The 25555-nt window shown below is 39.7% G+C and overlaps 1 protein-coding gene across 2 annotated transcripts in view; it reads left to right on the forward strand.

Moving 5' to 3' along the window:
- Positions 1-25555, forward strand: part of ABCD2 (ATP binding cassette subfamily D member 2) — a 949133-nt gene that overhangs the window by 904928 nt on the left and 18650 nt on the right. For both annotated transcript variants that reach the window (XM_044066760.1, XM_044066761.1), the window contains exon 9: positions 8417-8542. In XM_044066760.1, the coding sequence (XP_043922695.1) occupies positions 8417-8542 (126 nt within the window). The remainder of the gene's footprint in view (positions 1-8416; positions 8543-25555) is intronic.

Below are 25555 nucleotides of genomic sequence, written 5' to 3' on the forward strand. Positions count from 1 at the left end.
GCTTTGGAGAAATTTTTTACTGTGGTTTCCTTAATGGGGGGTGGGGGCGGGATATGGATATCAAGGGTGATAAGCTTATGGTCGGATCGGACCAATGAGGAGTTGACTTCAGGTGTGGAACACCAGTCACTCATGTTGGTAATGACTAGGTCTAGGATATTGTTGCCCCTGGTGGGGGTGTGGATAAGTTGATCCTGGGCGTTGGAGTTTATGAATTCCAGAAAGCGTTGAGCTAAGGAGTTGGTACACGAGTAGTTTTCACAGTTAATGGTGGGGTAGTTGAAGTCGCCCATTACTAGGATGTTTGGTTGAGCCCTAATATTTTCCAGTACATCAAGAAAAGAGGAGTGGAAATCCTGGGGCATGGTAGGGGATCTGTAGCAAGCTACAATTTGGACTGCAGTTTTTCCCAAAGTTAGTTGCACTTGGATAACCTCGGATGCATTATGCTGAACATCTAGCCTGGAGGTGTGGATATTCTTAATGAATATGGACACACCTCCGCCTTTTGTGTTTCGGTCCAGGTTATATGGCCGAAAAGTGTGGTATGAGTTATAGCCTGGTAGTGTAGGGGTGCTCTCTTGAGCCTTGAACCAGGTCTCAGTCACTGCACAGATATCGATGTTCTCCATTATAAGGAGTGCCTCGAGTGAGGGTATTTTGAGATTTAGACTTCTAGCATTGAGTAGCATTACCCTCAGTTTTTGCTTGCCTGTTCCTGTTATAGTGGTGAATTTGTTATTTGAACCCTGCCTACAAAAGGCACTATAGGGGCAGCAAGAGCCTTAGCCAGTATCCAGAATCCCAGGGGCGACAGGTGCAGACCATCTGTGGCAAATCATCGTGGTCTGTCGACCATGTCATCCCAAACAGACAGATACTGGATCTCCTTAGAGTGACACCAGAAGCTTAGTCAATTGTTGAAGTCAATCATTTTGTCCTTGTACTGCGGTATCATTCTGGGCAATGGCAGAATGCTACTCAGGGCTAGGGTCATACCTGCCAGGGCTACAAGATCGGAGAGCTCTTCCATGTCTCTTTTCATGTTGTCCAGGGAGGTACATCTCAGGTCATTCACACCAACACGGACAATGACAGAGTCATATTTGTACTTGTTGTGGAGAGACCCGAGTGCATGGGTTATGTGGCGGATCCTGGCACCCGACAGGCAGCTGACAGTAACCTTCTCCTTGTTTAGCCTGGTGAGTGGGACATCAGTGTGCCTGACTATAGAGTCACCTATGACTAGTGTGTTGGGTACGTTGTTTTGCTTTATTGGCTGTGGTTGAGTGTCACACTGAGTCTGTGGGCTATGTGTCATTTGAGTTGTGTTGGGGGATGGTGGTTGCTTCCGTTTCTGATTTGGAGGTCTCTGTTGCTTAGACAGATTATTATTGAGAGCCTCCGTGAATGTTTTTGTGTTAATATGTGTGGATTTTGGTGGTGTAGATTTAGTGAGACTATGTGATGAGTGTGGTGTGGTGTGGTGCAAATGTTTACCTTCTCCTCATGACTGTCAAGTTCAGTCTTAGTTGGAGAGCTTTACCTCCAGTTTGGCTAGATAAGTGCATCTCTCACAGGTTGTAGTGTTGGGTAGTAGGAGGAGAGGGTTGTCTGTGTACATGAGGCAATTTCTACATTGCCTCAAGATGCCCAGATTCATCAGATAGACAGGAGAGAACACTGTGAGCTGACCCTTGGACATGCCTGAATAAAAAACTATTTTCCTCAAGATAAGTGAGGAAAGTGAGTACAAGAGCTGTTTTTCTCTAAGCAAGTGAGAAAAGTAAGTACAAAAACTGTTTTCCTCTAGGTAATGAGGAAGATTGAGTGCTATAGTAGTTAGTAGCTTATTTAGTGCTTACAAGTTCTGAACAAGTGCTGCGCATGAATAAGCAAATTTAAGTGCTAAAACTAAGAATCTGTATCTGCACTAGATGAGTTACAGGACAGAAACAAGTGCAAATGCAGGCTTTCAAATCAGAAAGTTGAGAAAGATGGAAGATTGCCCAAATGGCCAATAACTACAATTTCTGGGCCAGAACCATTCCTTATGTGGTAGACAGGTTACCTAGTGCTTACCACTCCCACTGATAAGCTAGAAGGCTTCCCTCCAACACAGAAAGACTTGGGGGGCTCAGAAGCTTACTGCAAATCTTTCTGAGAGCCAGCCTTTTTAAAATCAGAGAATGTATGTACTGTCAACAATACCTGACTTTTTACCATTACTTATACCTAAAGAGCCTGTTATACCAGCCAAGTCTCCCTTTACAGATAGCCAGCAGCCTATAACCTACTTAACTTCTTCTCTCTCCTGAAGTTTCCACCTAATTTACTCCTTGACGTGCTCTACTTACCTGGGTGTCTTACATCTTCCTACCTCCCCTGGCCTGTAGCCTACCCCCTCCAATACAAAGGATCTGTAGCAATCTGTTTCCTGGCCACTAGGTGGTGCCTTACCCCTACTGCTCAGTATCTCTACCAGAAAGGCCTCGTTACTTAACCTCCTATCTCACTTCACTCTTTTGTCTTTTCTCTAGCCTCATCCCCACTCTGTCATTACCTACATCTTCCTACCCTCTTAACAGCATTAACTAACTCAATATTACTTTTTTTATTTGCATTTGTACCTTACACTACCCTGATAAATTAATCTTGCCTAGAAGCACCCTACATTTCCCTGGTAAATTACTTCTACATTCTCTAACTCCTCACTCACCTGCTGTTCACTCTCACTTTTCTGATTGTCTTCCTTGCTTCTACACTCTTTTGTCTCTACCCGCTCCGTTCACCCTCCGGGCTCACTCCGCTCCCCTACCCTACCCCCAAATCTCACCCACCCCCAGTGCTCCTACTTAAATAGCACTCATGACCACACCCATATCTTAACCACCCAATCACATCCATACCTATCATCCAATCACCTAAATAGTTATAATTCTTAACACACCCACTAATTAACTTTACCTTCATCCTACCGCCTCACTTCAACAAAGAGACTCCTCCTTTACCACATCTATAACCTACCCTTTTACCTCCAACAAACCTCCACTCCTCAAAAATGGGAACATCTATCCCCTCACAACTAAAACCACTTATCTTCATTTTATTTACCTCCTGCCTCATCGCTACCTACCTCTTAACCTTTTATGAATACCCACTCTACTCCACTCTTCCTTATTTACCCAAACATACCTCTTCACCTATATCATCTGTGACTCCTACCTTCTCTAACCAAACTACTCAACCCAAATACCTTCTAGCTAAATACCACAGACTAGAACATTTAAAGTTAAGCAAACCAAAATCTCGGAAACTCCTAGACTCCTTTCAAAAACTTCTCCACTCAAAAGACTATAGACTCCTTCACTTATTGATGGATGGAGATATCAATCCTAACCCAGGGCCACATTATACCAATTCTAAGCACCACAATAAACAAGACAATTCTACTTCTACTTCACCTACTAAATCTACAAACTCTCTCTATATTGCTCATCTGAACATACAGAGTATTTGTAATAAAAACACTCAAGTTCATGCCCTTTTAGAAACCCAACAATTCGATATCTTATGTCTAACCGAAACATGGTTAAAGCCAACCATCAAAGACAATGAAATCATCCCACCTGGGTATACTATTCTTAGACTAGATCGTACTTCAAAAAAGGGTGGAGGTGTTGCAATTCTCTATAAAGCACATTTGCAAATTAGTATTTTAGATCATACTCTTATCCCTGATAATCATGCTGAAATTCTTAGCTCTAAACTTCAAATCAACAGTACAAAAGCCTTATACATGACATGTGTCTACCTTCCCCCAGGTAACAACATCAATACATTAGAATGTATCATCAGCTCACTTGCAAACTCCCTCCCTCAAGAAACAATAGTCCTAGGTGATTTCAACATTGACTGGCTTTCCTGCAATACTTCAAACCCTACCTCCCATATTAACCTTCATGGCTTTACACAACTAATAAATAGTCCTACCAGAACTAATAAAACCAGCAATAAAGAATCCATCTTAGACTGGATCCTTACAAATACTCCTCAACAAACCTATCAATCAGGTACTCTCCCTAATGCCCTAAGTGACCACTCACTTATTTATGTTACTAGGCATAGAACCAACCTAAGACTACCTACCACATATAGAACACTATGTTCAAAAAAACATTTTAACCCTGACGAATTTATAGCTGTATTATCTCAATGTAACTGGTCCCCTCTAAAAAAATCTCCCTCTTAATGAAGCTGTAGAATATTTTAATTCCACATTCTTATCTATCCTGGATCATTATGCCCCAAGTCACACCACCAGAACCAAAGCTAAAGCAGCACCCTGGCTAACCAATAACACCAAGCAAAAAAATTATCCTCAGAGATAAATTGTGGTCTAAATGGCGTACCACTAAAAATGTAACTGACCACCAAAACTTCAATGAACTTTGAAACAGTACTAAAAAAGCTATCCTTCTAGACAGAAGGAACTATTACCTTCAATTACAACAAACCACCAAAAAGGACCCAAAATAATTCTGGACCCGCATCAATAATCTCTTATCCCCTGGCCAGTCTATCACACCTAACCCACAGGACTGCAACCCAGAAAATCTCATACAAACAGCTAACAACTTTAACTTATTCTTTACTAATACTATTCAAACTCTAGCCAGTCATCTCTCTCCTGATGCCGCTAAGCTACTCTCACCTTCCCTAAATCACCCTCCTTACTTTCACCTTCAACCCATACCTACCTCCTATATCTTATCATTGCTCCAAAAACTAAAACCATCTACTCCTTCTGCAGACAAGCTTCCTGCTGAATTCTTGAAAATATCTGCCAAAGCTATTGCCTACCCCATCTCTATTCTGATAAATAGATCCTTAATCGAAGGTATTTTCCCTTCTATCTGGAAAATATCTCACATCATCCCACTTCACAAAGGTGGTAAGTCTAATGACTTCTCTAACTTTCGTTCTATAGCTCTCCTATCTCCAATAGCTAAAATCATGGAAAAATGTATCCACAAGCAACTACTGAATCACCTTCTGAAAAACAACCTACTTGCAAACTGTCAGCATGGTTTTAGATCCTCCCACAGTACTACCACTGCTCTTCTCTCCTTTACCAACTCCATTAACTTCAACCGTAACAATAATTACCTTTCATCCTCTATCTTCATAGACTTATCAAAAGCTTTTGACATGGTAAAACACAAACTTCTTCTGCACATACTAAAATCTCTCTCACTTGATCCTCTTTCATTAACATGGTTTACATCCTACCTAGAAGACCGCCAACAAGCAGTTCTTTGGAAAAATGCACTATCCAACCTCCTCCCTACTTCTCTAGGAGTACCTCAAGGCTCTATCTTAGGCCCTCTTCTATTTTCCATCTTTATTAACGACCTCCAAGTAGCTATCCCACATACAACCTGCATACAATATGCAGACAATTCTACTATTATCTGCACTGCTAAGTCACAAACTGAACTACAGTCAATCACTCAAAAAGCTTTTACCACTGTTGAACAATGGTTCTCTAATCGCTGCCTACTCCTTAATCCTAAGAAAACCAAATTACTATTATTCCCACCTTCCCGCAGATCTACCCCACTAAACTTCACTATTTCTGCCATGGATAGCACTCTCATCTCTCCTGACTCAACAACCAAACTATTAGGTATTACTATTGACAATAATCTCACCTTTGACACACATCAATAACACAATAAAATTAGTTAATAAAAAAATTGGATCCATTTATAGAATAAAACCCTTCCTTTCACCTGAAGCAAGGACCACCTTAGCCAGATCACACCTGATTTCTACCCTTCTATATGCTTCCCCCATATACACTAATCTCTCCAAAAACAACCTCAATAAATTATCAACATCTTTGCATAATATTGCTCGATTTGCCACAGGATCCCCTTACAAAACCCACCACTGTCTGAACCTAAGAAATCTTGGATGGCTTGAATTTCAGAACCTACTTACACTGCAACAACTCATAATAGCTCATAAGATCCTATACCAACCAACCAAAACACCTATACTCTGTAGCCTCATCTCACCATACAATAACCTGAAACATTTACGCTCTTCCAACAAACTATGGATAAATATAACCAAACCCAATAATTCTGCAGGTGACTGTCTCTTTTCCAACTCAATTGGCAAAATATGGAATAAACCCCTCAGAAATCCTTTCTTTGTCCTCTCTTCCGCTTTTTAAAACACAGCTAAAAATTTATCTCAACAAACACTGGCTATGCTCTTGCACTAACCCTGATTAACTCTTTTTCCACCTCCCTTACCTTTTTCTTCCACCAAACTTCCTATAATCTATGCCTCTCATTAACATGGATGTATTTCACTGTGTGTTGCAAAAAAAAAAAATGTGTATTTTTCCACTTTATATGATTAATGTATTTTCTATGTATTTGTAAACTAAAACATAAACAACTAGCTAAGATGATAAGTACTTTGTATACTGTGATAAAGAAATATGTATCCTGTCTAACTCTATGTCATTATACTGCCTACCGTCCTTGCTAATATGTTATTAATGTTACATTTGTAGTAATCTCAGAAATAGTAATGGCAGTCTTGTACTTGTATGTAAATAGCCTATGTTTTTGTTAAGTTCTTTCAGCTCATTTACTGTACCTAATCATCAATGTAACTCTGTTGGAGCTTTTCTCCCCGGGCCTCCGCTGAAAAAGGACATGTATCCAGTCGGACCATCCCGGTTAACAAATGTAAAATAAAATAAATAAATAAATAAATAAATTTGAATATTTTCATGTACTACCTCTTTTCAATTGCCCTGTCTTTAGCATTAATAATGCTGTACCTATCTTTGTCTTCGTCTTGTTCTATTGTACTTAACTTTGTGGAGCTTTTCTCCCCGGGCCTCTACTGAAAATGGACATATATCCAGCTAGACTAGCCCGGTCAACAAATGTAAAATAAAAATAAAATAATAAATAAATAAATAAATCTGTATCTGGAACTCCAGTTACAGGAAAGGTAGGAAATAGGCTTACAGTTTTTTTTTTTTTTGCATTCAGACAGACCAACTGTTTTTCTTCCTTTAAAAAAGGAAAAATCATTCCGCTTTTCATAAAACAAATAGTTATGTGTGACTTTTTAGCTGTTTTACGTTATTATGACAAATAATATAAATTCTTGCATGGTGCAGTCAGAGCTCACTCTGTTACAGCAGCAACAAAATTTAGCAGATTACTTTACAAATGTTTGTGCCCAAGATATTTTAGAAGTTGCCAAATGGACCACTGTCTACACCTTCACAAAACATTACTACTTGGAGGTACAACACAGGTTTTGGCTTGGCAGTACTTCTGGGGATCATGTAACTGTTCATCTCTCACAAATAGTGTTTTTGTTTTGGAGACCACTTTATTCTCTGTGAAAAAATAGTACAGTTGTGCAAGATTCTTATGTTAACAGTAAATCTTCAAGAAGTAAACAGCTGAACAGTAAAGCTACCCTCCCTTATTCTGCTTAAAGTGTCTGTTCATAATTAGATTACAACCACTTATTCTGAAATATTTACCACTTATTTTTAGATTTATTGTGATAATTTGTCTTCAATGACTGTTAGCATTGGTATACTGCAAACACATTTCCCTGTAAAGACTGAGTGTAGCTCAAAAACACAAGCAAATACATGACAATACTAGATATGCATTAGTGTCTACAACTATCTATGTAAGTACCTTCAAAGGAAGACAGAAGACCAAAGCTGGTTGTTATTGGGATGATGGTATAGATGATTGAAACTACCCAGAAACTGAACAGAAGATGGGTAAACCCAAATGTTATTATATACTTTTACGATGAATGTCTTTAAGGATCAGTTGGTATTAATTTATAGAACTACACAATGTATGTGTACATATACATGTATTACATAAATTATTACCCTTAGTTTCCCAAGCATAATAGCCCAAACACTGCATGTAGCTTTTATTAGGTATATAAGTTCTGTTCTGTTCAATTTGAAAAGTGACCCTCATGTTAGACTGTTTGTTTAAATTTTGTTGACCAGGTTAGTCCCACTAGGCCAATGGCCTTTTTCAGGGTATATTCAAGGTAGTATTCATACTGGCTTAAGGAAATTTGGCTAGGGTACTAGGGATCTTTTGTCAATGTTGAAATGCTAACTGCCAACAGTAGATATGCAGCATTTCTTTTTTGGTATCAGGTTAGTGCGTCTCACACTGTTCACTTCCTGTAAGATGGTTGCACTCAGCAGTACCTTGAGGTTAGAGATCTCCTTGAGACTTTATTGAATTTTACCTGTTCTTCTGCATAGCAGACATCTTCTAAGTTGTAGATTTTGATAAATCTAATATATGTCTTTTTTGTTGCCTTTTTTTAGGCCGAAATATGCATTACTTGATGAGTGCACTAGTGCAGTAAGCATTGATGTCGAAGGGAAAATATTTCAGGTTGCCAAAGATCATGGTATATCCCTGCTGTCTATAACACATCGACCATCTCTCTGGTAAACTAATATATATTTTTAAATTGTATTTTAATTGCATTATTAATTTTACAGGTTGCTGTCAAATAATGCCTATTATACAACGATCCCCCCATTAATATTCCAAAACGCGCAGGCTGATTGGTCAGCATGCACATTATAAATCAGAGTTATAGTAATGGAAAAAGGTCCGGTTGCCCGGACTTTTTCCTATTAGTATAACTCTTTTTTTTTTTTTTTTTTTACAGCAACGGAGAACGCAAGATCTCCGTTGCTTGTTACAACCTGTCTCGCCATGTTAAACGAGTTTAACATAGCGAGACAGCTTTTAAAAAAAGCAACGGAGCATTTCTGTTGATTTTTTTTTAAGTTGTCTCGCTATGTTAAACCCATTTAACATAGTGAGACACTTTAAAAAGCAACGGAGATCTTGCTTTCTCCGTTGCTTTTTTCAAAATTGTCTTGCTATGTTAAATGGGTTTAACCTAGCGAGACAGCTTTAAAAAAAGCAACAGAGATTCTCTGTTGCTTTTTTTAAAGCTGTCTCGCTATGTTAAACTTGTTTAACATAGCGAGACAGGCTGTAAAAAGCAACAGAGATCTTGCTTTCTCCATTGCTTTTGCCCACAGCTCTGATGTACTGCGTAAATATACGCATGCGCAGTACATCAGAACTGCCGCAGATTACCCAGACAGCTGCGGAAGGCAGCAAGGAGGCATTATACAATGCCATTATTTAAGATAAGTATTTTTTTTTCTTAAATAATGTCATTGTATAATAGCAATAACCCATTTCTGGGTGTGGGTAATGCTGGATTTACCCACGGTTGGCTTTGTTAGGCCACTCGGGCTTCGCCCTCAGGACCAAACCACACCAACCGTGGGTAAATCCAGCATTACCCACACCCAGGCGTGGGTTATTGCTATATTAAAGCATGTAGAGAATCAGAAGTAGCCTTAACCTTGACTAATCAATTGTGTGTTCTTTGCTCCTTTTCTGCAGTTGTTCCTGTTGTTTTATTTTAAGAAAACATCCTGTCCTTTACTGATCTAGCTTGCTATGTTGGTTTACAATTTTCAGCCTAAATTTAAACTTGTATTAGGATACTGCAGTGCAGATCAATATAGAATGTCAAAAGAAGCATGTTCCTGCAGTCTTAAAACTGATACTAACAAATAAATGAACATTCTGTGCCTGGAATCTCTGTACAGCATGGTGTAACTACAAGATAAACATAATATGCTGAAGGCTTAGTCTCACTTGTTGGATCTCCTGAGCTTTAGACACATTTTCTTGAGCATGCTAAGTTCTTATTGGCTTGGAGTTTTGTTGCGTACTTCTTTGTAGAGTGAGATTTAGAGTTGTGTGTAGTCCAAGATTAGTGCACTTGGGAGAAAGAGCAAGACAACCATTGCACTGTCAACCAATGACCATGCTTTTTCCTAAGTTAAATGACCATGCAGTGAGAATTAGAATGTTTGGGGAATGTGTGTGTGTGTGTGTGTGTGTGTGTGAAGGGGGGGGGGGGGGTAAATTGAGTTGGCTAAATACATCTATTTGAAGAATGTGTGTGCTTGAAATGTAATTTATAGGTTTTTGTGAGAGAGCAAGTTTAATACAACTTTTAAGGTAGCTAGGATTCATTGTGGTGCCTGTCTTAGACTGCAGAAGACTGATAAATCAACATTTAGAAAAGGCAGGAACTGAATCACAAATTGGTGATAGTAATGGGCACCCATTTAGATGATGACATCAAATATATCTATGAAGCATAATGTTAACTCACTATCTAAAATGAAAGTGATGTTGCCTTAACTCATTTGACTTTTTAATTTTGTAATTATGTTCAGTCAGACAGCTTGGATTGTAGTTAAAAGTCATCAAGCCTATGCACTTATATATATATATATATATATATATATATATATATATGTGTGTGTGTGTGTGTTAGAACATTGACAAGGCATAACACCAAAGTTCAAAAGAAGTGATACATTTTTCTAGAGGGGCAAGCTTCCCCCCTCCCCCCACTAATTATGTATACCAAATGTAGGTAAAACCTCAAACCCAGGTGTAACACAATCACGCACTTGCATACTGTGATCTTTTGAACTTTGGTGTTGTGGCAGTTGGATATTGCTCTGTTTCGATCTTCTGCACTTGGTGTTATAAACATTGGCATTCTGGTTTGTCAACATTCTAACATAGATCCACATATGTATGTTTATGTTTTTATTTGTATTTATTCATTCATTTAATTAGCTCTAATGGGCAGAGCCCATTAAAAGAGGAGGTCTGGGGAAAAATCCCAAAGAAAAGAGAGTAAATATAGCAGTAAAATTAAATACTCCAGCAGGAATACAGTAGTTTTATTATGATAACATAAGTACACTGATATGAAATACAGTGCAACAACAGATAGTACTTAATGGCATGAAGCTCTTGATATTTCCAACAGCATCTGTTTCCTCTAGTGAGCAATCCTGCTGTGCATATGGCTAGCTTTAGATTGGTTATAATATTTTTTAATAATCCATACACAACTCACCTGAGCATTTTCAAAGTTGCTGTAGTAATAATCAGTGCAAAGACTGGACAGTGATGTCTGAAAGGATTTTGAAGAAAGTTTGAAAATGAGGAAATGTTGAGGCTAGAAACTTGATACACAGATACTAACATAGACCAACTAAAAACAACAAAATTAAAACAGGTGTCGGGGATATCTAATTTCAGTTTTAGTCTCAGCAATTTGTTATAATAAGATCATATAAGCACTGAACAGTTTTACAGAATAATTGGGGTTGCATCCAGCCAGTTTATCAATATGGGGCCAAGTTTAAATTACCCCTCTGCCCATACATATCTTATTTGTTCAGTGAGACATTTGCAGAGCTGATCATGCAAGATAATTATATTGAATGGGTTAGAGTGGGAACTGAGATTTTTTTTTACTTTCCTTTTGTTGTTAGACTTCCTATGACCTTCAAACTTCCCTCCTGTGTACCCATATGGCCCATTCGTTCCCTGTGGAGGTGAGAGCCCTACTGCCCAGTCATTCCTGTTAAGGGTAAGTGGCAAATAGTAGGAAAAATGTCATTTTGCATGGCGAATCAGGGTCTTCTCCTAAAGCCCTCCCATTTTCCTTTCCACATGTCTGCTAAGTTCCGAGGAGGCATGTGTGTTGCTTCCAAGAGAGATGCCCCCTCAATGTCCCTGTCTGTTGAAGATGAGCACCTCTAGTAAAATACAGTCTCCACCAGGGATTTTAGCATGGCGTCCACACCCCAGGATGTGCCCTTCACCCTTTACGACAGAGCGAAGGATGAGCAGACTCCACCTCATCATTTTCTTTTCTTTCTGTTTTCTCTCTTTGTCTCTTTCATTCACTTTCTTGCCATATCCTCCATTCCCCAAATTGCTAACTTAACTTAACTCAGATCGATCATAATCAAGACTTTATCCTTCTGTGCCATGGAGCTGATTGTATATTGCATTTTTTAAGATGCAGATATATGCATTTGATTTATTAGTTATTATACCTGCTCATCAAGTTAAATTATGGCCTCATGGGATACTACAGCTGAAGTTGAGACAGTATTAAGTTACAGTTTCAAACTTCCAAGTCAAAGGCACACCATTCCTGTAGGCCTTATGCAACACAAAACCCACGTTAACCGGTCAGAAGTTCCCTTCAAATATCAAGTATCTTGATATTTATATGGTCAGAAATGCTGATATTCGATTACATTGAAGCCCGTATGGCTAAGGATTGCGTAATAGATTTTAGGGCAGGTGTCTCTAATCATGCTGAAATGATCAGATAACAGACTCTTTACAAAGTTACTATTTGTGTGTGTTTTGCTGTGGAAATCACTGGTGTAGTGTGTTCATTCCCAGGCTGAACTGAAAAAAAAAATGGAATGACAGTGTGGTGCAAGTCCTAGCCCCACGCATCAGAAAACTTCCAAGTAGATAGTCAATGATTTTTAATCATTAATCTTTTCTAATTAAGGTGCTTAAACCTAAGCATCTAACAAACAAACAATAAAAATAATGAACATAATTAAGTCTAGAATTAGCAAACGATATACACATAGGTAGCCCCTAATTCCATACCCCTTGTACCAAATTGCATTGCTCTGACCACAGCATCTTTGTCCTTCCCCTAAACTGTCTCTGTCAGTCCTGCCACAATACAGACTACCATTAAATTCAGTCAACAATTCAAACAGTTTCTAGTCCAACAATGTAAGTGCAAGTGCCAGAATGCAGGACATGTCATTTAACTAACAAAATTTCTATTGGCATGTAATTCCTCTCATATTATACCTTTGCTACTTCATTTCTCCTTTGTAACCTGATTGGTTCTACTTTTTGTAAATATGTACATTTCACAAATTCACAGGTGTATAGTAGGCTAACGACCACCAGGGCCTTTATAAGCCTAGCCAAGCAACCAAACCCAGTTGCATCCCCTGGTAACACGTACATCTTAATGGAGGAGGGTATGTTTGTTAGGAGGGTTTTTTTAGGTAGGAGGTTGCTAATAGGTTATGTGGGGGGTATGTTAGTTAGAGAATGTTTACTGTCAGCCTCTGTCTATAAGAGCCATGGGGCCAGCCCATGGAAGAATTTATGATTTCCCATCCAGTGGTCAAGGTTACATTTGAATAGGGTTAGGGATGGACTGTGCTTATTCTTATAGACTGAGCCTATTCCAGAGCATGGGGATCATTTGAGTCACATGTCTGTCTTGCCAGCATATACTGTTTATTAATGAGCTGTTTCCTGTAGTCTGTTGGTGCAAGGTTTGATTCCCTCAACCTACATTGCCTAACTGTGTGACTCCGAGCAAGTCACTTAAACAGATACTGTTCCTGGGCTGAGTCTGAAAATGGTCGTTCAAGATCAGTCCTCTACCCCAGAAAACAAATACAACTAAATATAAAAATAAATGTTGCAAGCAAAGTTCAACTTCCTGGATCTATTGTTTCTGGGGCTGCTCATTTTGCAGATGTGCTAAAGCTCCATCAGTGCTTTTATATGCCAAGCACAGATCACTTGTAAACAACCTGTAGAAGACCGATTATAGAGACAGGGCTGTAAGGCAATCTGCATAGCACAGTGTGTTAATACCCAAGATTCTAGTGGTGAAGAACCTCTGTGGCATTCCAGCTATTGCATATCCCTAGTCAGGTACATGCCAAGGGGGCTTTATACTCAATGATGGGTCTAATAAGGGATGAGTAGAGTGGTACTGTAACTTCCTTAGACCTGGATGTCATACCCTTACTTATAAGTTGGGTGACACAGAATGATATTCTTACTACCTTGGCTACGAGTTGGTTAAAAGCTAGATTCTATTTACATATGTTCCCAGATCTCTTAGCTACCAGGTCAACTCTTAGGCATGTCTTATCAGTAGAGTAATTTGCCTGGGTAGACATTTTCCCAAAAAGCATTATAACGCACTTCTTTGCATTGAGTTTTAATCTGTGGCTTTGGAACAGTCTTGCATGATGTTAGTGTCATGGGTGGAGTTTTTGATACTCCCAGTTTGCAGTTGTCTGCAGACTTGGTGAGCCAGAGGCTCCTGATATTAACCTTGACCTCAAAGAAGCAGATGCCAAATAAGAGTGGGCCCAGCATGGAGTCTTGTAGTACTCCACTGGTGACCTGCCTCTTGGTGGAGATGGTCTCACCGATCCTGACTTCTTGGGTTCGATCTGTGAGTCAGCTGGCAATCCAGCAAGTTGTGTAGGGTTTTATGCCTAGTTCATTGAGTTTGTATACTTATTCTTTTACTGTTATTGTTTGCCTGTGATTATGTTATTTGATAAATTATACATCATGTTAATCTTAATATAGTGCCTCTAGTTGCAAGCACATTGTTTCATTATCTTTGCGTAAGTATTTTTGTTTGCTTGAAAATTTTTTTTGTTAACTGTATTGAATGTAATCCAGGTTGAGCCTGCAATTTGTCATGCATTGATTAGCACTCTTCCCTAGTGAAGAAAATATAAGTAAACATAGAAATTAAAGTAGACACGTGCCTGGACAGATTTAGAGATACAGTCCAATAAAGACTGAGTTTATGGGACTTCCAAGACAAGACCTCGGTGTCTGGTACCTGAATCAGGGGAAAGTAGTGAGTTCAACAACAAAGATGCTTGGTAGGCATCAAGCTAAGTCCTGGGAATGACCAGAAGCTCCTTACCTGATGACCTGAAATACCTGGATAGGAAAACAGAAACTCTTACAAATAGATGGGATCTATCCTATAAATAGCACAGGTGGTTAAAAGTAAAACCTCACTGCAAACCAGTTACTAGCACAGATCTTGTTACTCAGGAGTAATGTGGCTGATGCAAGAAGCCCCCATTAGTACCTTGGCTGTGGAATTCTGTACCCACTGAAAGTGAGCAGAAAGCCCACATTACAGTGATCTAGACAGAAAAATGCCAGAGAATGAAGCAGAGTCACAGCCTAAAATTCAATTCAGATGTACAGTCTAGGATATAAGCTTCATGTAATAGTAAGATGACAACTGCTGACACTTGGCCCTTTATAATCAGGGAACTGTCTGTCATTGCTCTAGGAATCTGCATTCATAGCATGAACAACAGTCTATTCTTACCCTAAAGGTTGAGAGGACAGTAGTGAAAAATGGAATTCCAGTAGCATAGAGTAGTCTTTGAAGGACTGAGTTTAAGTTGGCTGGATTACATCCTTGACTGTATTGCTTCCATAAAGTCTTCAAGAGAAGTAAAGTCAAACAGTTGATCCTGAGAGATTATAAAGCTGAATATCATCATAGCAACAGTGGTACTGAATACATCCAACTTCCTTAATAACAAATATTAAATATATAGTCAGAAATAGGAAATGCACAAGGATTAAGCCCAATGGCACCCCACACACAAGCAAGTATCCAGCAGAGGAGTTAACACTGGACACCACCTGCTGACAGCAGTCAAAGAGGTGAGACACAAGCTACTTCAGTACTGTATATGTAAAGTCATAGTTGGTATTAAAAGCTGCAGAGAGATCAGGGTGAATGAAGGCAGTCTCAGTGCCGTGTTGACATCTAAAACTAGACCACTATGGATGAAGGAGATTGTGGGATGTTAAATATGAATGAAACTGTACAAATACTACTTTATAATCTTAGTAATTAAGTGAAGGTAATAGATTAAATATATAGTTAATATATCAGATGGGTCTAAGGAAGGCTTCCCTGGGATTGGGTAGCTAAGACCTGTTTAAAACTAAATGGAAGGACCCCTGACCCAAGTCACATCAACAATGCAGATAATCATTAGACCCAAAGAGTCAAGACAAGATAATAACAAACTTTATTGAAAATACCTGTAGAAAATGGAATATGTGGGCCAAAATACAAGATGCAGATAGTCGCACATAAGTTAATGAAGGGTTCAGGATAGTCACAAAAGGATGTGTTATAAAGCAGAAAAGTCAGATAACACAAAACTAATTTTTTTGTACTACATGGAGCTTGCTGATTATGCTCCAGTATTCAGAAAAATACAAATCAGTTAAGCGCTACAGTGGCATGAGACCCGACCTCTCAGGCTAGGTAGCAAAAATCTGCCAGTACATATGACAGTGGCAGAATAAAATATTTGTTTCTGCCTGCTGTCTGTCAGTAATATGCCCCTGACTTCCTGTTTTAAACTTAGAAAGTTATTGGGATAACAGGATGCATTTGCCTGATTTTAAGAAGGATATGAAATCTGAAATCTAAATGTATGCCATTATTTAGTGACTTTAATCCTCAGTAATTTGTTTGAAAACCGCAGACTTCATAAGGAACATACCCAACATATGAGTCAAAAATCTGGACAGTTTAGAGGCATGGAGGGTGAGAGTAAACATAAGTGTCTGTGTTACACTACCTGTCTGAAAGTGCTCACTAAACATTTTGTGGCTTTAAAAGTCAGTAAAATGCTTAGCATTTTTTCTTTTTTAATTTTTACTGTTGTTGTTGTCTTTCTGCTTTTCCCGTTAGGGGTCGCCACAGTGGAACTCCGGTCCGCTAATGAATGGCAGTAGATTTTCACGAACGCCGAAGTGCCAGCTCGAAGTTCAGTCTTCAACGAAGGCACGCCCATTTACGCATGTCTTTCGAAAGCCACCCAACCACAGGGAGGACATGCAGACTCCACACAGAAGGCACTCCCCACACTCCAGCCGAGAATCGAACAGGAGAACCTCTTGCTGTGAGGCAACAACGCTACCGCTGCAACTTTTAGTTTTTACTGTAACTTGTAGAATTATGACTGGTTCTCTGATTGCTAACCTATTATCATGCATTCTCAACAGTGATACCAAGATTCACCTCTCGAGCTTGCTCTCAAGATTAATTTCTTGGCATCCATGTCTTCAAAACATAATAACTTGGTTAGTATCGTCGAACCACTCATAATTTTGTATGTTTATATGAAGATAAGACAACATCTTGGATTTATGCAAATAGTTTAAGAGGCTGAAGCATAAAGGGAAAGCAGTCATAATACAAGTGAAATATGATGTTTAAGGAATTTATATCATCAAGATGTCTGCTATGATATACAACCTAGTTGACAAAATATTAAATATAACTTGCTACTTTGTAAACACCAATGAGTTGGAAAAGATGGTTTCTGTTTATATATCAATTTTTAGGTTTTACTGTATATTGTGACAACCATCAGTATAATAAAGGAGTGCACCATGCATGAGGAATGCACGAGGAATGCACAATCTGTATAAAGGAGGAATACAATAAAAGTATGTCTGATAAAAAATAAATAAATAAATAAAAGAACATCAACTCTTATTGATCTAAATGTACTAGCAGATAGGCAAGATGACTTAGAGCAAAAGAAAAAAAGTAGTGTAGAAGGAGGCTCCCCAAGCCTAACCTCCACACCCACCACCTACCAAACACCCCAAAGTTTACTTTTCAGAACTCTATATATTTTAATACTCACACTACTTTGGCACCACAAATATTTTCTCAGTCCATCTTTCTCCCCTCTCCATCCAACTGACTGTATCCACAGTCCATAATGCTGAAATACTTTGCATGCTGACAGATGAGAGGATACCTCACATGCCGTCTAGACTGTGGGTGAACAGGAGAGACAAACATTTCTGACCAAGCTCTTCTTTTTATTATACTGCAGAGAAAGCAGCAGTATCTACACAGACTCTTATTAAAGTGTTAGGGCACAACAACTAAACAGCCTTAATCAGTACATAAACTCACAAAGATAACAATGTAAGACCATCTGACGGTACTGTAGACATTTGTACAAAAATGTTCATGCATCTAATGTGCAAGATAATTTTCTTGTGCGACCTGAGAAACTAACATGTTTAGTACAATAGATGAGCATGTACCTTCTTCTATTACAGCAGGTCATTGGAGATATATCACTTACCTCTTTGCCATATGCAGTGCAGCAAAGTGATAATAAACAGTTAAGTCACTGAATAAAATAGCTTTATGTTAAACAGATGCAAACTATGTGTGCTTTCTTCCTTTAGAATGAAACTAAAAGTATTCCTGGGTATATGTATAGAGGCTCGTTAGAATAACTGCAGGTTAGAGAAAGAATGGTATTACATATTAATATTCTAGTGCATCCCTTCCCCCAAACTCCAGAAACAGCTGTCCCATAATCATGGTATCAGTAATTCAATGCCAGTGATTTCTCTAACTCTATTCAAGACATATCCCTCTTAGAGGAACCTCCTCCCAATGCATATTTTACCTCCTTTAACTCAGAGGAAGCCATTTGAAAGAGAACCCCCTTGCAAACAGAAGTAATAGGCTGGGCCATTCACAGGGAGGAAGTTACTAGGATCAGACTAGGGCCACCAAAACAGAGGGAATGCTAACCACGTTCACTGGATTACAAAGACTGCTAATGCATTCTTCATTTGCTGGAAACATCCCATTCTAACACTCAAGGTGTACTTCAAGCAGTGTATCATTTTCAGTTTATGGCAGTCACAGGGTTAGTTAGCAGATAGGTGGGTTAGGTGTGTATTTGCATGGGTGAATTAGTGAGTGTGTCTGTAACTGCTAGGAGATAGGTGAGTTAGGTGTGTGTGTGTGTGGGGGGGGGATGGGTGAGTGTGTCCGTAAGTGCGACCAGGTGAGGGCAGAGCTGTGTGTGTGTGTGTGTGTGTGTGTGTGTGTGTGTGTGTGTGTGTGTGTGTGTGTGTGTGTGTGTGTGTGTGTGTGTGTGTTGGGGGGAGGCTGTTATACCTCCACACTCCACTAGACTAACAAGCAAATCCTGAAGTATTGGGGGTGAAGAACACTAGACACCAGCGATACTGTTGATATCATGCTCTAAAGGCACTGAAAAGATAGCAGAACAACATTTTATGACACAAAAGATTTGAGACAGTGAGTACACTGGACACAGTGGCATAGCTAGGCTGGGGTAAGAAGGGCAGACACCTCAAGTGCAAATGGTTAGGGGGCATGATCAGCATATCCTGATTGGTCTTTGAGTACAATACTGGCATTCATTCAGAACTGGAGCACTTTAGCACTCAGTGTGTTCATAAACAGTAGTAGCTGCCTGTTACAAATGTAACAGTTTGCTACAGTTTAAATATACAGAAGATATTATTATTGTTATTTTATTTTTTTTTTTTTTTTTTACACCTCAAGTTAGAGTTCAGGAGAATAGACCTGGCTTAAGAGAACGGCCTTTTTTCTCTTCAACTTAAAGTTGAGGGGGGCACCAGATTAGCTAGTACATCTCGACTAGACATGAGATATGCATTTTATATAGTACCCTAACGACATTTAAAAGATAATAGAACAATATTTCACATCATGGGTGGGAGGAGGTTACTCTATTTAGAGTACCTTAAAGGCATTAGAGTTTCATTCTTATTATTGCCCATAAATTGCAATGTAATGCTAGACCGATTGGTCTATTAAATGTTTATGCACAGATCTTTATCTTTTTGTTAGTCCTCTGATCCACCACTAGACACCAGGGGCAGTTCTAACATATTACCTTAAATATTTGGAAATTAATAAAACATTTAAAGTAACAGTTGTGGAAAGTATGCTGACTTATGAGTTAGAGCAAGCAGGGTATTTTTTACATAATAATAATTATGAAACTCTAATGTCTGGTAGTAGTCAATGACTGCAACATTGGTGAGTTATGAGAGACTGGGCACATATAAGTGGCAACAGCAGGAGCATACTGTAAAATCAGGACAGTTCAGATAACACTAGACAACACTGTGGACAATTTTTAAACTAGTACTTGGTTTCACTTAAAAATGTAATAGAATAGGTCTAGCATCAGAATCCACTTTGCAATCAGTAAGAAGAATGAAACTCGAATGCCTGACATTATTGATCGACTGTAAGGACTGATTATTTTTGAGGGCTGGGACAAAAGGAAAAAGAGACATTGGGGCTGTTCAGAGATAGGTAAAAGATCTCTGTGTGTGTGTGTGTGTGTGTGTGTGTGTGTGTGTGTGTGTGTGTGTGTGTGTGTGTGTGTGTGTGTGTGTGTGTGAGCACAAGAGCTCATGCATTGATGCCTGAATATGTTCGTGTGTGTGGGATAGTAAATGAGGGACTATGGCTTATGCTAGTGCTATGCATGGGCCACCAGTGTTGACTGTTGTATAAAAGTGATTTACATTCTCACTAATTATTGGAGATTCAGAGACATGCAGATTAGCTGATAATGAGATCTTTCCTCATTGCAGCTAACGTATCTGAATCACATTCTCCCACATCATGGAAAAAGTCCTTTTTGACCACAGCTATTACTGCCAGTGGTATTCTTTTCTTGAACTAAATTTGTTGTTTAGAACTAATGCTCTAATAATGTAGGGAATTCTTTTCTTAAATGTAAAAGAATACATCCTTCCATTTCACTGTTGCAGTATTCTTTACAATAGGGATCCCCTGCTAAGGGCAGCCTGACATCTAGGACAGTATACCAAAGCCTTTAGGTTGTTTTAAGGTACGCTGTATGTCACATGTATGCTCCCCATGTATAACATAGGGTATAAAGGTGACGTCCAGATGTGCCATCCTCAGAACTTCTTTGCTGCCAGTCCTAACACCATCATTTGATCGTCAGTCTGAATGCCCACTTTGTTGCTGGTTCACCAAGCCAATTCAGATCATAGGTTTATAGGAAGTTACTAGGCTAATGGCCCTAGGGCCCTTAAAAGCCTCTGAGTAGTCTATATGAAACAGAATAAAGTGATAGTGATTTCAGATGATCCCCATAGTACAGATACTGAAGACCTTGAATTTTCCTTGTGAGGAAGCTTTGTGGTTTCTCCAATTGCTGCAGATGCTTGGAAAGGTACATACCAAAAAGGGCATTGTACTCAATTATTGGCCTGATGAGGGAAGAGTACAAGGCGGTTATAACTTCTTTTTTCTGAAGGCAATGCCCTTACTTGTGAGATGAGCAATATAAAATGTCCTTCTTACCACTGTGGAGAAATGGTAATCAAAGGTAAGGTCACTGTCAACCTGTGTGCCCAGGTCTCTCACCATTGAGTATATACTTAAGGCATTGCTATTGATGTGCTAGTTAGCAGGAACATCACTATTACCAAAAGGAATGATAATACATTTTTTGCATTGAGTTTAAGGCCATGACTTTGGCACCAATCATTTGTTTAAGACCCTCTTGTAGGATGTTAACATTATTTGGAAATTCTATGACCGCTCCCAGTTTGCAGTCATCAGCAAGCTTTGTCAGCCACAGGAATTTAGTTTTTGCTAGTACTTCAGAGAAATGTATTCCAAACAGTAGAGGTCCCAGGCCTGATCCCTGTGGGACATCACTGGTTACAGACCTGCTGTTGGAGGTGGATTCCCCTATTTTGACTATATGAGTTCTATCAGTGAGCCATTTAGTGATCTATCTAATGATATAAGGGTTGATGCCTAATTGGGTGTGTTTGTCAATGATGCCTGTGTGGGGGATAGTGTCAAACACCGTGACTAGGTCCAGGTAGGCTATATGCATAGATTTTCCTTCGTCCAGGGCCTTTGTGACTGTCTTAAAGAATTCCACTAGGTTTAACAGGCATGATCTCCCTTTGACAAATCCAAACTGAGTTAGGGTTATATGTTTGGAGATTTCCTATATCTTTGTTTATAAGGTCCATGATGATTCATTCCATGGGCTTGCAGATAAGGCTAGTCAGGCTAATAAGTCTGTAGTTCCCAGGGTCAGTGGAAGCACCACCTTTGTGCAATGGAATAACGGTGGCTGTTTTCCATTCAGCTGGTATGAAGCCGGTGCTTAGACTATGATTGAAAAGAGTACCCAATGCAATGGTGTTGCTAATTCATGTTGGAGCCCATGTAGGATGCAGCCTGGGATGTTATCAGATCCCATGCATGTTGTGAGGATGCAGCCTGGGATGTTATCAGATCCCATGCATGTTGTGTTTTGGGCCTTAGAGAGGGCATTTATGACCTGCTTTTTTAGAGATACAAGGTAGGGGACAGGTGTTAGGGATGTCATGGGGTACGTGTGGTGGGGACAGAGGAGTGAAGTTTTCACAGAACCTGTTGACCAACAGGTTAGCTATGTCCATAGACTCAATATATGTGGTATCATTAATTACCAGTTCGGCACAAATATGGGCCTTTCCTTTTAGGTTTCAGCTGTCCTTTGTTGAGGAAGCTAATTTGGACTTGTGGTTTGCTTTGGAGGACTTCACAAGAAGTCTTATTTGTGTGTTTCAGCTGAGGAAGTTGTGTTTCCAGTTTAGGAGGGCTCAGTCCCTCTTGCTCTTAGACAGCAGTTTTTTCCTCTTATTGTAAAGCCTATTAATGGCAGTTGTCCACCAGGCAGCTTTGCTCTTCCTTGAGGAGCTTGTTTTGGTCCTATCAGGTACAGCCAAGTCAATGCAGGTGTACAGGTCTTCGTATAAAGCATTGATGTAGAGCTTGGCATAGTTGCCAGTTCCATTTGAGGGAGTAGGTGCAGTGAAGCTATTTATACCATCCCATAAAAAGTTATAATTTAGAGAAGCTTTTTAGTTTAGTTGCTGCTAGGAGGGTTCAGGTGTGATAGTTACTTCGAATGAGACTGATTTGTGGGCAGATCTCACCAGGGAGAACCTCACATAGGGGTGCTACAGTGATCCGCCATATTGGTAAACACCAGAGCCAGGATGTTGGCACCCCTTGTGGGGGTGTCAACCAGCTGGTCCAGGGCTTTGGAGTTAATGAAATCGAAGAACCTTTGGGCAAGTGAGTCTGAGTATGAGTAATTTACCTAGTCAATGGATGGGTAGTTAAAGTTGCCCAAAACTATGGTGTTTGGATGTATCTTGATAGACTCAATTAGAGCCCATTAGGCAGAGTGGGTGCCCTGATTCATGGAGGGGGTCCTGTAGCTGGCAATGATTTGAATAGGTGTCCTACCAACAGTTAATTGTACCTGAAGTGTCTCCAGGGAGTCATAGTGTTTAACCACTCTGGAGGTGTATTTATCTTTAATCAATATTGATATACCACCTCCTTTAGTTTTCACTCCTTCAGTTTGAGGTCTGAATGTGTGGCAGGAGGTGTAACCCAGTATGGCTGGGGTGCACTCCACAGCCTTAAACCAGTTCTCAGTGACTGCACAAATGTCTGCGTCTTCCAAGGTGAGAACAGCTGCCAGTAAGTACAGTTTCATGTTGAGATTCTTAGCATTTAGCAGCCTAATCTTGAGGTTGTTTTTAGATGGAGTTTTTACAGTGGGAATTTTGTCCTTGAGACACTGCCTAAAAAAGGCACTATGGGTGTAGCAAGAGCCTTAGCCAGTAGCTGAAATCCCAGGGTGGCAGATGAAGAACATCTCTAGCAAAGCATCGACCTCTGTCGATCACGTCATCCCGGGCTGACAGATAGTGGATTCCCTTAGAATGACTTCAAAAGCTGTGCCAGTTATTGAAGTCAATTATTTTCTGTGTGTATTGAGGCATCATCCTAGGTGAAGGTAAAATGCTGCTTAAGGCTAGGGACATACCTGCCTGAGACAGATAGTCCAAGAGCTCAGTCATGTCTGTCTTCATATAGTCCAGAGAGGTATGTCTCAAATCATTCACACCAGCAAGGACTATGATGGAGCCTTAACATTACTTTTTGTTGAGAGACTTGAGTGCATGTGTGATGTGGCATATCCTGGCACCTGACAAACTGTGACCTTTTCCTTATCCAGCCTGGTGAGAGGGACTTCAGTGTGTCGCACGATGGAATCACATATGACTAATATGTTTGATTTTGTGTTTTGCCTTAAAGGTTTGACTGGTGAGTTACTGGTGCATGTGCTTTTATGTGTAATGAGCTCTGCAAAGGAAGAATTATGTGTAGCTTGTTTGTGTTTGTGAGGTCTCTGGTGTTTAGATATGTTTCTGGAGAGGACCTCTGTAAATGTAAGTATGTGTGATGTGGGTTTGGCTGGAGTAGGAAGTGGGGTGTGCATGCTGGCAACCTGCTCATTGTCATATGTGCTGACTGGTGTGTGAGAGAGCATGGATTCAAGGTTCTTATTATAGTTGCATCTCTCACAAGTTGTGTCTGTATGGACTAGGAGTAAAGTGTTGTCAGTGAACATGAGGCAGTTGTTACATGGCCTCAGGATGCCCATGTCAGCCAGGCTGGCTTGAGAAACTGTGGGAGATTGTCGGTCCATAGTGATAAGTAAATTTATATGATCAGGAGAAGAGGCCACACTTAGGAGTGCCTAGTGGGTGAGAGGTGTGTTGGTACCTCTGAGGGTAGGCTTACTGTTCCACCTGACAGTAGAGCAGGGCCACAAGAAACCTCTGGAGGACAACAAGCAAAGTGCTAAGGAAAAATCTAACAAACAAAATGTTTATGTCTGTAACCACCAACAGTAACCACTGCTACATGGCAGTACACGATGGAGTGTTACACGCAAATAAGTGCAAACGCAGGGCTTAAATAAAACAAGAAAAATAGTAATTTTAGCTCAAACTAGCCAGTAAGAATGCTCTCTCTGAGCTCTACTCCAATCAGCATTGATTAGATGGGACCTAGCCAGCACTCTCCTCACACAATGGTGCAGAAGGGCCTTCACCAACAAAGGTGGCTTGAACTTTATGTTCAGAACTTTCAAAACAGACCCAGAAATAGCAAACTTGGAACTGAGAAGTGCTACAGCTGAATTAGTACAGTGTATATTAAAATGTGACAAAAATTAGTTCAGACAATTCAAACACACAGTGGAATGCAAATACAAATTAAAATTGCAATATTAGAAAAAAACAGGTGCTTATTAACAGTTGGAAGCAAGGGAGGCCTAAGATATTTCAGTATCTCAGTGAAAAGCTGGTTTTATTGTCCAAGTAATACCAAACAGCCTAGATTCAGTGAGTCTGAGTTTAACCTGTGCTATAAAATGCAGAAGTACTAAAAATTCAAAGTGCATAAAATCACAGTCACAACAGCAGAAAGCTGTTTAAATAATGCAGCAATTCACCAGCAATTCCCAGCATAGAAGGGAGTAGGCCACACTCTCCCACCACAAGAGTGTAGACCACAAACCCTCCTAATGTGAAACAACTGGTTTTGGTGCAAAAGTGCATAAGCCTGAACTAAGACACTTCAGAGTAACAGACACAATAGGGGTCTATATTAGAAGTTCAAAAGCACAGGTGTCCAAACGCCGTAACATTGAACTGGGAAGTACGAAATGTCAAAATAGCGAAGCCGCAGAACACCGAATTTTTTCCCAGGGAAAAAATCAGTGCCATTTCTGCGGCTTTGCTATTTCTTCCACTGTGGTGCGATCTCGGAGATGGTATATTTAAGTAGAGGGGGTGTGGGGGGTGAAGCCCCCCACATTAGGAACATTTTGTAGTGTACGTGTGTTTTTTGGTTTTGTACCGGAACTGTTCTGAGTGTTCGAAGTTACTGCATTTCGAACTTCCGGGTTTGACATTTATGTAGTTGAACTTATTGCAGTTCGACTATGTGATATAAACTCACA

This window comes from Protopterus annectens, chromosome 3.part1 (assembly GCF_019279795.1).
Source record: "Protopterus annectens isolate FY-2018-M chromosome 3.part1, PAN1.0, whole genome shotgun sequence".
In the NCBI taxonomy this organism is placed as follows: Eukaryota; Metazoa; Chordata; order Ceratodontiformes; family Protopteridae; genus Protopterus; species Protopterus annectens.